Here is a 15,468-nt window from a genome sequence, read left to right as displayed (position 1 = left end):
GATTAGCGAGAAGGGGTATTGCACTCCATGTTCAGATGTTGCAACACTGGGCTGCTGAGTCCCAAACAACTCAGCTCAGAAGCATGCTTGCAAAAACACGGCACTTCCCTCCCCCCCCCAAAAAATAATTACCCAATCTGCAAATCCACTGCATGCAAAGTTTTTCCTGTATTTCTAAGACTGCTTCAATGCTTGGCACAATCCAAATTTCCACCCCACACAATGGGGCTGCTCCTGGATGGCAGCCAGGCTGCTGACCCGGGACACAGTGGCCATTTGTCACCCTTTGCTCACCAGGAAGCACAAATGCATGGTTTGCTGCCAATTCTTCCTTACCTTTCCATCCTTGCAAGAGTTTTGCACTGGAAAATAACAGCAGAGGTTTTATAGCCCAAATCCAGCATTTCAGTGATGCTTTTTAAAAATAACACCAGGCTTCCTCCATGACACAAATAGCAGCTCTGTATATCCCAAGAGTTGCCCCTGAACATGACTGACCATCCAGAGATGCAAAGATATACGTGCAAATTTAGACACTGTGTAGGGAAACACATTCTGTTTTCTCAAACACAAGCATGTGTTTATTAGCTGAACTAAACAGCATGAGATCTGGGTTAGGTGCATCTTCTGTAGGATGTTGGTGACGACAGCTGCCACCTCTCCCCCTTCTTCTCCATCATATTTGCTTCCAGGAATAACTACTCTTACCATCTATGATATATATTGCAATATAATCTCACCTTCAGAGGTGAGGAGAGAGGACTTTGTGTTCCTGCAGATATATCTTTCATGGAAGATTTCAGGGTCCAATATTTTGACCAGAATCATACCCTAGGAAGGGCTTGCTAACTCAGCAAGGAATTAAAGCACTTGCTTCCCACTGTGGGCAGGCTCTTCGAGGCACTTGAGGCTGGGGGAAAGTTAAAGTGCTCTTCCATTACTTTTTTCTCTTCATTTGACTAAGGAAGACCCTTATTATATGATGCTATTCTGCCTATCTGAGATCATGCTGTCCTTTGGGGCACAAAAAAGTGAATATCCTGTGATTACAATAATAGAAATAATAAGATGGAATATGAAGCCATAAATCACCAGATATAATGTTATATGGATTTGGACCAGCATCTCTTTCTTGTCTGTGTTTTGGCCATTTGCACTCTTCTCAAACCTTTTACTTACCCTATCACCAAGTCAACCTCCATCAGACAGGTCATACCTACACCAATATCAGCATCGTATCAACAAAAGCACAGCATGGACATCTGCTACAAATCTGGGAGAGATTTAGCTCTCCATCCATCCCTTCACATTCAAACGAGGTGAGGGAATATGTGGCTGAGAACGCAGGATGCTCATGACTTTGTAGGCCATGGCCGTGCTGCAAGACCAGGAGGTAGTGTAACTCCAGGATGGCAGAGGAGCAGCATCCACCCTTAAACCGTTGCCTGATTTCATACAGCTCTGGCTTACATTCTGTGGGAACAGCCATCTGTGCACAAACGCGCGCACACACACCATGTACAAAATATTTATTTAGAAAAGGTCTGCTTGCACAGCACGCTCTACAGTCGTTTCGCACCCAGAACGTCTTGAACACCTCTTGGCAGAGGTACATTACTGCAGCTCCCAGCCCCCGGCATTCACCAACTGTCCCTTCAATTCCCAACGCAACGCACAAAGAGAAAACCACCGAGGCAAGAAATACAGTCCTCTCCCACAGGAGCACGGGCGCTGATGCCAGGAAGGAACTTCCTACGGGTAAAGCCTTACCTACAGGTCTGACAAGTTTAAGGGCTCATTTCATTCTGCTTTGCACCAGCAAGCACACAACTCCGCATGGGCTCAGGCTGGCCCCATGCCAGTATCCCAACCCCACCAGTGACTGGAGCAGAGAACAGCTACGGCACTGATCTGACACTTATTCTTGCCTGACTCTGAAAGAAAAGACCAAAAAAAAAAAAAAAAAAGAACAAGTGTTTCCCTTTTCCTCTTGGAAAATTCTTGCTAAATAGCAGTTGGGTGGCTTCAAAACCTCTTGCTGGGGCAAGGCACAAAGGAGAGGTGATGCGTTAGGCTGTCTTTAATTTAAAACAACACAAAACATGTATCCAGTCCTCCCAACCTTCGTGTCCTTCACAGCAGCAGGCACATTGCCATTTCCCCGTGGTATCTGACAACACCATCCTGGGAAGAGACGGTCCGGTCCGTGCAGTGCCGCAGTCTCCATCGACTGCTCCCTCAATATTTCAGCATCCAGGGAGTGCTGAATGATCCCGCACCCTCTGCCCAAGCCTTTCCAAGTGTTTTCAACCCGCAGGATCACCAAATTCTCCTCTCTAAGTCATCTGTTGGCTCTCCAGCGCTTTCTCCTGGATCTCCTCATACTTTGGCGGGGGTGTCAGTGGCTCGATCGTGATGGGGTGGGTGCTGCTCCCGTCGGCGAGGTTGAGCCGGATGTCCTTGAGGTGCAGCTTCTCCGACTTGATCCTCCGCACCTTCAGGGGCTTCAGGCGCTTGCTCAGGCGCGAGCTGTGCCGACCGGGAGGCCGCTCTGTGCCAGGCTCCGTGCCGGGCTCCGTGCCGGCCGCTCCCTGGGGCTGTGTGCCCTCGTCAAGCCCCGTCAGTGACTCGTAGGAGGGCAGCGAGACGCTGAGCCTGTGGCTCCTGTCCGGGTTATGGGGCTCGGAGTAGCCCGCATTCATCACCTCCTCGTAGCTGGGGACGTAGTACCGGGAGGACGTGTCTTCGTCCTCTTCTTGGCTGAAGGAGATAAGAAAAAAGCATCAGCTGCATGTTGTTTCAGCTTCACTGGGGGGCATGGGGCAGAGAGAGGAGATGAAAGACAAACAAAAATAAAGGACAATATTTGCCCTTCCAAAAATAAAGGACAGAATATTTGCCCTTCCACCTTATATGTATCAGCTCCGCGCTGCTTCTGCAATAGGCAGGTGCTTTTAACACCTGGTGGGGCGTCAGAGGTTTCTTAGGGGCTCTGAGCACACCAACCACCTCCCTCTGAAGCCACCCACAGCAGCTCTCACCTGCATCATTCCCCGGGCAGCAGCCACAAGAGGTGTTTTCTCCTGCTGCCTCCTCTCTTTTTTCCTCTCCACCACCCACTGCCTTTCTCTGGACAGACTCAAGCCAGCGTCGTGGGGACAGGACACGGTCCGCAAGGTGCAGTGGGGATCCCCAGGCGGACAGGAGAGCCCTGCACACTTCCAGCAGGTCCACGCTGGGTCCTCAGCTGCTGACTGCACCTCTGCAGCTGAACAGCTATGTGGCACCACCAGCCACGCTGACCCAGACAGCATGCCCTAGCCTTCCTGCTCCTCTTCCCCACCCCTCCGTAGCTCCTCGCCCACCTCACAGCAGCCACCCGTCTCTCCTGCGTTAACCATTAACCGCATCTCCTCGCGCTACCCCAGGCCATACAGCGTGCGGACCAACAAAGCATGAGCTTACATACAAACACTGCCTCCTTTTACCCACAACACCGTAAATACAGCTGGGTTCGTTTTGTCCTGAGCTATAAAAAAAACCTCATACCCTAAACCACGAGCCGTGCCCACCTTTATCTTAGCACGCGCCACTGTTTGCTCACGGAAGAGGAAAAAAAACCCGTGGTGTCCTTTCTACCCTCCAATCCACTCCTTTCCCCCCCCTGCAAAGGCTCACCTGTCCTCCTGTTGCGAGGGCTCTGCCGATGCCTGGTGCTGCACCCTGGTTATGTCTTCGCTCTGCCTCTTCTTGTCGCGGATGTTCAAGCAGATGGAGAGCAACAGCAGCAGCACCCCCGCCCCGACCAGCACATACGCCACGGAAAACGTCTTGCTCTTCAAAATGCCCCCGCTGCCGCGGTCGGGCTTGCTGCTGTTGCCGGAATGGGCGGTGGGCTTGTTGGCGGGGCCGAAGCCGGGGACGAGGTTCCACACGGCCATAATGATGCCCAGGACGAGCATCCCCAGCCCTATAGCTGTCAGGGCGTAGTGAGACCCGTTGGCACGGGACTGGGCCATCGTGTCCTGCTGCCCGTGGGGGCCACCTCACAGCACCCGCGGCGGCGCCGGGCGGCCAGGCCGGCTACCATGCGTGCGGTGCCCTCCCGGAGCAGGCAGTGAGACCTGGGGAGAGGAGGAAAGCGGTGGTTACTCGGCTTGCCGCGGGACACGACGCGGCTAGCATCTCAGCCAGCAAGATAACGTCGTTTTTGGACTGCTGATGCTGGAAATCTAATTACACCGCGCCTTGCGGAGAGCGCATCAGGACATTACACAGCCGTTGGCAGCGGGGTCCTTGCTGCCCGTTCCCAAGGGGAGCTGCAGAGCAGCATCGACCCCAGATGCTGGTTCCCACCGCACCACAGCTCAGGTGCACTGTCCTAAAAATCAATTAGCGCCACTGGCTCTTCTTCTTCCCACCCAGCTTTTTTCCCACCGACGCTGCCACCGGCCCCGTGACGTTCCGCCCAGGTGCGAGTCCTCTGCCGAGCAGCCTCACCGCCTGCACCACGTTCCCACCCCGAGGGTTCCTCTCCAGCCCTACCAAACCCCAGCAGCACGAAGGAAACCACAAGATGCAACATGTTCCTAAATCTCTAGCTTCCTGAAGAACAGAGGATCCTACCCACCCGGTACGTTCAGCCACAGTCTGACCCTTTGCTGCCTTCTTAGCCATATTACACAGCCACCTTAGGAAAGAGCAGAATTAGTAACATTTGCTAGGAACTTAGATTAAACATCCTTCTGAGAGCAACAGCTGACCTCTTCACCAAAAACAAAACAACCTTCGTGGCTCAGAGCGTTGCTCCTCGCCGCGTGGAGAGAGCCTTACCCAGACTGCTGCTGCCAGTATGAACCAACCTGAAACCACTCGGAAAAAAATATATAAAAAGTCCCAGGCTCTATTACTTCTCCTTTTTTTTTTTTTCTTTTTTTTTTTTCTTCCCCTTGTGAAAGATTGAGAGCGGCTGATTGCGGAGCTGGCTGCCTGCCCTTCGAACCCTCCCTGCACAAGGAAGAGAAAGCAAAAGCAGCGCTCTCCCAGCCAAGCCGACCGTGCAGCTTTTCCTGGCTGCTGCCTGCATGGGCTGAGCTGAAAGCCCAGAAAAGCCCACGGCAAAGCCACTGCTCCCTTCTGGGCAGCGTTAACCTGCCCTGGAAGAGTCCCCGGGGGTGTATCCAGACGAAGGCACCAGGCTTCAGTCGTGACCCAGCCAACCAAGCTCCTGCTACCCGGCCTGGATTGAATTTCTGCATTTTATTCAGCTGCAAGCACTGGATGCGCCTGCTTTCCTAAAATAAACATGCACGACTGCATCTTCTGGCAGCCTGCCTCCCGGACCTCAGCAAGTGGGGATGGCAGCTAGGAGCGTAAACCTGTTACTGGAAACTGCCTGCGTGCAGCAAAGCCCCCCGATTTCCACACCAGTCTCGCAGCTGGTGTGGAAAAACATCCCACTCGTGCCAAAAACCGCGTGCAACGCCGCAAACACGCCTGCTGCTTTTCCTTTCCTCCCCAGCCTTGGCTTTGCAAAGCTTGCTCGTGCTAGAAGCCGTCCCTCGGACAGGATGCTGCCGCTCGCTTTTCCCATGCACATCCTCGCCCCTCGTCACGGCTCTCCGGGTCAATGGTCCCGGCTTGTTCAGCCCGAGAGCACGCCTCGGTCGCTAGGTCACGGGGGCAGAGTCGAGCAGCGTTCCCAGAAAACAGACCGACTCCAGCCGCTTGCAGGAAGAGGCAGGCACGCGAGCCAGACACGGAAACAAGGAGGGCACAGAGCGAACTTCCCCACCTCACCCCACTTATCTCGAATAATTTGGAGGCTCCCAAGGAGACCCCACAGCTGATTTCAGCCCCGCACCGGGGCTGTCGGTGTCCGTGCCCCATGTGCCCCCGTCCTCCCCCTGAAGCATCATTCCCATCCTAAGAAGTAGCGCTGCAAACATCCTCTACAAAATCCTGAGTCATGAGAGCAATTAAAACAAGGAAGTCGATGCTAACAGAGCTGCCACAGCCGTTCCCAGGAGCAGCCTCTGCCCTCCTACACAGAGCTGTGGCTCGGCGCCTGCCTTCCCGCGGGCGCCCCGCTCTGCTTGCCCTTCCTCGGGGCCTTTCTTGGCCAAGGGGCTCTCCCAGGGGAACCCAGCACACCGTGGTGGGCCCGACCTCCACCAAGGAGCAGCCAGCGCATGCAACGGCTTCGCCCATCCCAAGCTCCCTTCTTTCCCACGTCCTGGTCCTGGAAATCCAGGCAGGGCTGCTTGTCTGAAGACAAGCCTGCAAACGCTTCCCGGGGTTGTGAACTGACAGCACAACCGCCACCTCGAAAACCCACGGCTTTAACTCTGCAGCGGGTACCCAGAGCCACGTGGGATGAAGGTTTCATCTTCAGGAGCTCGGGATGGACAAACATCACCGGTGCTGGCAGAGAGGGGTCAGCACCTGCTGTCACAGGGTCCCTTGGGTGTCCCCAGTCCACCCGCAAGCCCAAGCTACCCTCCTGGTGGGACTGCTGCCAGTGTGCTGCCGGTGCCGGGACGGCAGCCCCGCACCTCGCCGTGCCACCACGGGCAGCACCCATGCTGCAGGCGTGCTGCGAACCCACTGACCTCCGCGGGCCTGGAAAATCTTGCAACAGGCAAATTGCATCAGACTTCCTAAACCTTCACGCACCCTCCGCTGCATCCGGCCCCGTTTCCAGCCGCGCCGGTGCCCCGAGGCGCTGTGGGATGCTGCTCGCCCCCTTCATCCAGGCTGCACGTGGCTCCAGCCCTCCACGCTCCCAGGGTTTGCTGCAGCCCTCCAAGGCTCGTCGAGTCGGAAAGCTCCTTCCTCCAGACCTCCAACCCTTCCTCCCCAGTGCTGCCGGGGACTCATTCAGCACATTTCTCAACTCCCTCTCCGTCACTGAAGGCAAAAATGGGACAGCTGCCATCAGGCCAGCAAAGCCTCTTCCAGGAGATTTTTTTTTTTTCCAGCACACCACCCAGACGCGGGGCTGAGCAGGACTGGCAGTCCTGGGACTGCTCTCCCATCACATGGCACCAAGGAAGGGCAGAGGATCCCGACCGCTGCCAGCACCGCAGAGCTGCCATTTCCTTACTGCTCGCTCGCTTCCAAAGCCACGCTGGCAGACCGGAGCATTTTCTTAAGGAAAAGACACGCAAACGCACGCTGCATCAGCTACACTGCCTTTACCATCCCCTCTGGTCTGATCTTTATCAGCACCCTGCTTCTGATTTTGGGTCTTCTTTTCTTAGCTGGATGCTTTGGTTCTTAACATACCGTTAGGTACACACACCCCTATACAAAAAGGCTCCCATCTCCACGCTAGCTGCCAAGGCGTTTTGCAAACGGACACTGGCCAGCTGAGATCTCACTCACAGGCTGCTCCTGGGGCTTTAGGACAGAGACCTCACACTGCGGAGAAGGAAAGAAGCAGCCCACTCACTGGTGGTTTTTATCTGGAGGAATACGAGGCTGCAGAAGCAACCCCTTTTTCTGCCTGTAACTCTCCAAGCATCTGCCCAGCACCGCTGGCCTCCCTCTAGCACCTCGCCCCTTCTCCATCATCGCAGTGCTGGAAAGTTGTGCGCAGCTCCCTCGCCTGCAGAGATGCCAAATTAGATTAAAATGCAAGGTTTTATGCCTAAGCCGCTCTCCCCATCGAATTATCCCTCCTTCTGGCTCACCAGGGCGCACTGCCAGTGCTCGCGTAGCCATAGCCCTGGTGCCGTGACGCTGACAGCTGGAGAAGGCTGCTGCAGCCTCTGGAAGGGCAGAGGAGGCCTCAAGGAGAAGGAAAGCAGAGAGCACGGAGACAGGTACAGCACCTGGAGGCTCCAGGGAAGGAGAAAAATGACCCCAAGTCTCTCCGTGGCCAGCACCGTCTCTCCCAGGATGTCCAGAGGAAGACGAGGCGCAGCAGGACACCTGTGGTGCGGTGCTCCCAGGGCTGGCAGCAAGAGGAGGGGGAACCCCCGGCCCCCGTGGTTCCGTCAGGCTAACAAACCCGACAGCTTGCTCTCCCACACTATCCCTGCTTTGCCTGCTGCCTCCACTCCGCTCTTGTGCCAAGCTCTGCGTAACCGGTCCTTACTCACCGCCCTCAGGGCACTTCATGCAGCTCCGCTCCCTCCTCGCTCGCCCAGCTTGCTGGCACTGAGGTGACGCGCCCCGTGCCGCCCACCGTGTCCCCTCCAGAAAAGACTTCCACCCGTCCCCTTCAACCCTTGCCTGCGTCCCCCTGCCACCACCCTGGTGGCACAGGGGCTTCCCTGCCGCCCCAGCTACCTTTGTCCCCATCCCGCGCACACCTGCGGTCTTTGTGCTCGCCGCTGTCAATGATTTACACCAGGATCTCCGAATCATTAAACCGGGACGGCGCAGCTGCCGCTGGCCTCCCTGCTCTGACTCCCTTTAACAAATCTTCAGCAAAAAAACAAAACAAAACAAAAAAAACAACACTCATTGGCTTCTTTACAGCAAAGATCGAGCCAGGAGGCACCTGATCCTTCTCCGTCCTACGTCCGTGTCCCAGCGCTCCCGGTGAAACACCAGCCCAGCGGGGAGGCTCGCGAGGACGCACGGACACCTCGCTGCTGGTGGGCGTGCAGCGAGCACCCACGCTCCTCCCGGCCCTGCGAGACCTTTGTGTTCCTCGCCTCCCGTGACAATGCCTCCCTGCCCAGGCTCCAGGAGCAACACCTCTGTCATCAGATCACGAGCGATGAGCTGGCAGCTCGGGGAACAGGTCAAACCCCCCCCCGCGCCGTCACGTAGCGAGCTCGAGCAATCTCTCCGGGGCTTTTTTGCTCCACACCTGCCGGGTGAGGTCGGCGTGGGACGCACAGCACGGCGAGCTCTCTGGGGGAGAGCTCAGCTCGTGACACACAAGACGATTTTTACCTCGGATGGAAATGAGGTCATTTAGAGCCTGGCACGACACCTGCGGGGCTGCTCCACCAGCAGGCACGGCAGAGGCGCCGGGGACACAGCTTCACCTTCAGCCTCTGCCCAGGAGGAGCTCCCATCCTGCCGGGAGACCCCCACCGCCCCGGTGTCTCCAAGTCTTTACTGCAGTGCTGAAGCACTGAGGCTCAAGTCAGATTCGGAGAAATAAATCTATTAAGGGAAACCCCTCCGGGCACCCAGCCCCCTGTAGGTTAGCTTCCACCTGCTCAGTGCCGCCACGGTTCTCCCTCTTCCCCAACTGGGTCCTGGGGCTGGTGGGTCCGCACCCTCCTCTGCCAGCCTTCTTTCCAAGTTGTGACACCAAGGTCCTTCCAACAGCCAAGGCGGAGCTGGAAATCCCAGGGATTTTGCCCAAGCCTTGTGTCGGTGAGCCCTGAGGCTCTGGGAGCTGGGGGTAACTCCTTGAGCTGCTCCTTGCCTTGCCCCCAGCCCCAGGGAACAGGCAGGCTGGCAGCTCCTCCAGTCTGCAGCCTCCCTTCATCTCGCTGTCTGCACACAGGCACCCTTCTCATTAACCATTGCTCCTTCTAATTTGAGATCCACGAGCTTGGTCACTAATTTGTGACCCATAAGCTCGGTCACTAATTTGTGTCCCACGAGCCTGGCCTCCACAAAACCCACCTGCAGCAGCAGCACCCTTGTGCAGAGCCCTGCGTACGGAAGGATCCAAGCCCCAAATAACACCAAACTCCCTGAAAAGTCACAAAACCACGTCCTTGCGATGCCCAGCCCACGCTGCGCAACAACACCACCCCCAGAAGGACCCCTCCTCGCACAACGGGTTGGTTTTGGCCCTGATTATCACCAACCAAATTATCCCTGGCTCACCATGGGGAGTATTTCTGGCCAGATCCCCCATCCCAGCTGGGTAAGCAGGGAGAGAATTAAGCAGAGGTCACCCAGCTGAGCAGGGAGGAGCCGTTGATTTGGGCAACTCCTGTTGGTTTTGGCTCACCTCCAGCCGGTTTTATAGCATCTCACCCAGGAAACGTAAGAACACGGAGGGACAGCGGCGTGCGGGCTCCTCGGGCATGCCCCCCATTTTTCTGCTTGTGCTCCCTGCCAGGAGTGCTTCGCATTTCTTCCAGGCACTTCAGGAGTCGTTTCATGCCCGCTCCTTTCCTTGACGCTCCCTTCTGCAGCCCACCCGGCACACCCCAGGAGAGCTCCGAGCCCCAGCGCCGCCGCAAACCAGGGAAAAGTGGGTGAGGAGCCAAACGCTGCTGGAGAGAGGAGCTGGAGGAAAAGCAGCCACAATCTGGCTACAAATTACCATCGAGCCGCTTGCAGAGCAAGTCAAGTTCCAGACACTTCCCATACATGGAGGCTGGGATAATTATTGCAAGGCTTGGCCTTGGGCAGTAAGTCGTTGGGGTTTTGGTTCTGGGCTCCCTGGCTCGGTTCAATCCACCTGTGCTTGCTGCAGAAAGGCTTGGGACAAACAGACCAGCCCGGGAAACTCCCCGTGCTTCGACTCGCTGTTTTCCCTGGTTTATTTCTGATCGTACTTTGCACCTTTGCTGTTTTTTTTTTTTTAAAAAAATTTCCCGATTCTGACATTTCTTGCCACGGAGAAAGGAATTAAAATCCTTCCTGCGGATCCCGCTGGCCTGCCTCATCTCCATAAACTCTCCTCTTGAGCCTGGCAGAGCTTTCAGGCACTATCCCCCGGCCCTTGTGGTACCCTCCCCGGCCCAAGCCGACCCCAGCCTGGGGGTGAGACCCACAAACAACACCCGCTGGGATTTACGGGAACAGCCAGCTCCCACCGCACCCCGCTCCCACCCCGGCGTCGCTTTTTCTTGCGTTCTTTCTCTCCCCACACCTCGCATCCCCGCCGAGGGGCAGCTCTGGAGCCGCACGCCGTGCCGGGAGCTGCCCTCCCTGGGCTCGCTCCGGGAGCGCTGCCAAACCCAGGGCTGCTCGGGGGAAGCAGCCAAGCACAATTTTGCAGTCAGAGCTGGGAGAAGGGGGGGGTGGCAGAGCCTGCCTTGGAGAAGGGGCAAGCCGTGAGGGGGTGGCCAGACCCCTCCTGGGACAGGGACACGAAGCGGGGGCACCATTGGGGAGCTGGGGGCTGCGGGACGGGAACTGGCGGCTGCTGAGGCAGCAGCGAGGAAGGGGCCACAGGAAAAAGGAAGCGAGGAGAAGAAACAAAAGAGGCACGCAGGGAGCCCACATGAGATGGCCGGGAAGGACGGACGTGGCGATTTTGGGGGCTGAGCGAAACAGCACGGCACCAAGCACCGGTGTTCGGCGAGCAGGGGACGGGGTTTTGAGACGGGTGAAAGTTTGCCAGGGATTCGTGCTGCTGCGCACCGGCCGCAAAATTCACGCGGGGTTTCAACCACTTTGGCTGAGCCCCAGGAGCCGATTCCTTCTAAAAACAAGACCAAGAAGAGCTTGTGGTGCTGTTGGGGAGGCAGGCACCTACCTGGGCTGCTGGTGGAGGCTTCCAGCCGGCGCAGGGCAGGGCCCCATCCAGCCCTCGCCTCCCCGAGCTCCCCGCAGAGGTCGGCTCCAGCCAGGCTGGGAGAACCCCGTGCCGTGGAGCCGAGCTCCGCCGAGCATCCCCCGCCGCCGTCGGCTGTCCCGGAGGAGGCACGGCTAGCCGCCCAGCCCTCCCTCCCCAGGCACTTCCCTTCCCTCGGCTTTCCACCCCCTTGTAATTACGCGCAGTTCGAATCAAAGGCATCGCACCCACTTCCGACTGGTTGCAGCGGCGAAGGGCTGGGCTCGCTGGCCCCACACCCACTCACTCCTCTCCTCCACGGGGGGGTTGGTTCCCTTTCTGCTGGGACACCCAAGCCTCAGCGTCCTCCCTCCACGCCTCCAGCCCCCCGAGCGCTCCCCGTCTTTCCAGAAAATCGCTCAGAATTGGCTCAGAAAATTGGGCACCGCTCAGTGCCCGTCGCCCTCGCGCCCGACCTGCCCAGCAGCTCTGCCCGCGACGCTGGGTGTAACGCGGGGCCTGGGACGGCTGGGTTTTAAGTCAATAGGGGCAGGCACGCACTGTGACTGTACGTGACACACAGAAACACGCCGAGGCGGGCCGGGAGGACAAAAGCTCACCAGGAAAGCTGCCAGCCCCCGAGGAACACCCAGCGCTGGTGCCAGTGGGGGTCCGGACGCGACCTTCCCCTTCCCACCCAAGGATTCGGCACAACCCACACTTGGGAGACGGCCGCGGGTTTGCTGGAGCTTTTTCAAGTTCCAAGACAATATTTTTTGGAGGCATCGCAGCGATACAAACAATGGAAACCCCACTGGCCAGTGCTCAGTTCCCAGGACTGACGTTCTCCAGCAAAGGGCTCGTGAGATGTGCTTCCACCGCCACGTTTCGCCCTGCGGGACAGCCCCAAAAGCTCCGGCGGGGTTGGCACGGGGCTTGGCCTTGAACCATCCCCTCAGCCCTCCCTCTGCCCCCCCAGAGGGCCCCCCCCTTCCCTTCCTTTAGGACGGCCACCCCGAGCTGTGTAGGGTGACAAGGTGCCCAAAGCCATCACTGGGTCACCCCCAAACCCCCTGTCCCTGTGCCCTCTCCCCCTGCTTTGGGGACACTTCCCCATGGGGGTTTCACCCTCCTGGCCCACGCCAGAGCCCCCCCCCCCAGGACCCGAAGGTCTCAGCCCAGCACGGTTGCAGCTGGGATTCATCCAACCACCGGCCCCCAACCCCGCCACCATCCTCATGGCACCTGGGACTTGCATGACCAAGACCCATCTCGCTCCCAACACACCACCAAGCGCCCCACTGCCATTTGGGACGCCCCTCAGGGTGTTTTTTTCCCCCCTCCACGAGCGGCAGAGCAGCTCTGCATGGTCCAGGGGAGCCGTGGAAACCCCCTCACCCCATCCCCATTTCCCCGTCCCCCCTCGCCAGCCACGTGCAGGGGATTTTCCACTGACTCACCCGCCCCGCTCCTCCTCCGGGCACACGCCAGCGCTGCCCTTCCCCGTGCCTGATAGCGTCTCGCCCTAATCAGAGCCGCCGAACCGTGCTACGACGACATGCAACGACACGGGCAGGTGTATTTTTTCACCCCCTTGTACGTCTCGTTTTGCATCTTAGGGCTTGGCCACCCAGCGAGGCAAATTCCCACCTCTCCGAGCATCCCCAGCCGCACCAACCTGTCGTCTCGGAGCGACTCCGGCCGCTCGAGCAGGGATCTGCCTTCTCCCCAGGGGAACTGCGAGAAAGTGGAAGAAAAAAAAAAGAACTTTACCCGCTGGCAAGTCTGCTGCTGATCCTGCGCGGGGAGCGGTGCGTCCACGGCACGGGGTCACCGAGCTCCGCTCCATCGCCACGTCGGCCCCCGAGCACCGCCGGCTGCTGGGTTAAATCCTGCCGTCCCGCAGCGGGTCCCCAAGGAGCGCAACCGGAGATGGCAGAGTCCTAAATGGGCTCCTTGTGCTCTTGCTCGCCCTCTCTGCAAAGCTGAACGGGGGCCAGAAACGGACTTTCTCCGTGGCAGCAGGACGAGGGCGTCGTTACGGGGGGATTTAAAGTGCAGGCTCCTGCAAAGCCGGTTCCCACCCCTTGAAATACCAGCAGCGGGTTCCCCTGCCTCTTTCTGCTTGGGGGAGGATGCTTCACACACCTGCAAAGCCCAGGCCAGAGCCTGGCAGCTGCCGGGCTGCAGGAAACCTTCCCAGCAGGATCCAGCCGTGGAGCTCCGACAGAGCTGCCTGTGGTGGCCCCTGCCATGCCCCCAGCCGGGGGGCTCTGCTCCGAGCCCAACCTCGATCCCGGTTGCCCCGAGGGCAGCTCCTGGGGCTGGGGGCAACGCTCAGCTTCCTCCCTCCAGCTCTCCAGTCCTAAAAATCCCCCTGCAGCCCCTTCCATTAGCGGGGCAGGAGCTCCTGAGAGGGCCACACTTGGTTTCTACAATGCTGCTGCTGTTGGCAGCTCTGCATGCAGCAGGGCTTTGCTGAAAGCCTGGGTTTGCAGTCACCAAAATGTGTAAAATCCTCTGAATTTGGAGCAGCCGAAGGATCAGGGAGTGCAGGGACAGGACAGGGAGGAAGAGCTGAGACTGCAGGCCGGGCTCTTGCTCAGTGCGTTCAAAAGGAAGAAAAGCAGCAGCCCTGAGCTGGGGAAAGGAGACATTTCCACACCCTCCTGCTGCTGCCGGAGTGATGGGAGAGCGCAGGGGCCGAACCTGGGCATCTGCAGGTTGCATCGTCCTGGGGAGCAGAGGAACCGGCTCTGTCCCCTTACCCCCCCAGCACTTTGCTGCCCAGGGGATCCCCGGGGGCTGCTGCTGGCTCAGAGGACACGCTGCAGGTCCGACCGGTCCACCCGCCGCGGGAAGTCACCCACCTCTGCTTCAGGCACGCACAAGCCTGGAAGGTGGAAAAGAAAAGAGAAAAGAAAAGAAAAGAAAGGCACCGACCTGCCGCCGATCCCCGTCCCTCTCGGCAGGGAGAAGCCGTCCCTTGCTGCTGCTGCCACGCACCGCAGGGGGACGAATAACTTTGTGTTTCTCCGGGTTTGTGAGTCCTGGATGGGGAAGGGAGTTGCTTTAAGAGAGCCTTGGAAAATGACACCCAAGAGCACAGCGAGGCTGGGAGAGAAGCGCTGCGGCGCTGCTGCACGGGCTGGGTGCTAAAAGCAGAGCAGAAGTTTGCAAATTCGGAATTTTTCCTGCATCAGAGAGCCCAAACAAACCCCAGCAGCCTCAGAGGCAGCACCTAGGGTCCCCAGCACCCACAGCCCGTGACCACCCCAAAAACTGCCTCTGCTGCTTGCTGCACACAGGCTTGGCCCCTCGGCACACAGCACGGGGAGCTGCGGAGCCACAGGAAACCCGCCCAGCTCTCACCTCCACGTCCTGGCTGGAAACCCTCCGGCCTGCTTCTTATCGAGGGCTCTGCGCAGAGCTGGGCAAACACAGCCCGGGTTCACGGCACCAGGCACCAGAAACCCCTGCAAAGCCTGGAGACGTCCCGCGTCCTCAGGGGATTGCTGATCTTCGGCTTTTTCAAGCCCCGGGGCGCAGGGCAGCGAGGGGCCACGGCCGGATTTCGGTGGGGATTTTTGGTGCGTGGCTCCCACGCCGCAGGGACGTGGTGGCAGGGCGCCGGGCTGCAGCTCGGGGCTGCTCACACGATGGCAGCATCGCAGCAGGAACGCAGCGAGGACGGGGAGAAACGCAGCAGGGAAAGAAAACCTCCTGCAGCCCCCAGTGCCCGTCCAACCCAGAGCAGGGAAAACGCAGGTTTGGGTTTTTCCAGCACAGCCTTACCTTTCAGGTCACGTTTTCCAAGTCAGCCTCCCGGTCTTGCAAGCACCCCAAAATCCCCAGACCCCCCAAAAACCCTGGGAACAACAAGGACACGGGCACGCTGCCGCTGACCGCAGGCTTGGAGGGCCGTGGCTTGGCTTTGGCCCCGCTGCAGGTTAAGGACATCAACAAATATTTGAGGGAAACAGCTCCGCGTGTGGCGGCCACGGTCTGCGCTGGGCTTATCTGCTCAGAGGTACACCTCA

The 15,468-nt window shown here is 58.3% G+C and overlaps 1 protein-coding gene across 6 annotated transcripts; it reads right to left on the bottom strand.

Moving 5' to 3' along the window:
- Positions 1–1,514: 1,514 nt before the first annotated feature.
- TMEM51 (transmembrane protein 51) lies at positions 1,515–13,741 on the bottom strand. Of its 6 annotated transcripts, none has more exons than XM_035344518.1 (3): positions 13,202–13,741; positions 3,679–4,124; positions 1,515–2,760 (listed from the first exon to the last, which is right to left on the bottom strand). In XM_035344518.1, exons 2-3 carry the CDS (start codon positions 4,017–4,019, stop codon positions 2,337–2,339), a joined length of 765 nt encoding a protein of 254 aa, XP_035200409.1. In that variant the 5' UTR covers positions 4,020–4,124; positions 13,202–13,741; the 3' UTR covers positions 1,515–2,336. The 6 variants fall into 6 exon arrangements, with proteins under 6 accessions (XP_035200409.1, XP_035200407.1, XP_035200410.1 ...); XM_035344516.1 differs by lacking the exon at positions 13,202–13,741 and adding an exon at positions 11,411–11,812; XM_035344519.1 differs by lacking the exon at positions 13,202–13,741 and adding an exon at positions 8,431–8,568.
- Between the last annotated feature and the right edge of the window lie 1,727 nt (positions 13,742–15,468).

Source organism: Oxyura jamaicensis, chromosome 21 (assembly GCF_011077185.1).
Source record: "Oxyura jamaicensis isolate SHBP4307 breed ruddy duck chromosome 21, BPBGC_Ojam_1.0, whole genome shotgun sequence".
Classification (NCBI taxonomy): domain Eukaryota; kingdom Metazoa; phylum Chordata; class Aves; order Anseriformes; family Anatidae; genus Oxyura; species Oxyura jamaicensis.
This window is presented reverse-complemented; position numbering and strand designations above follow the sequence as displayed.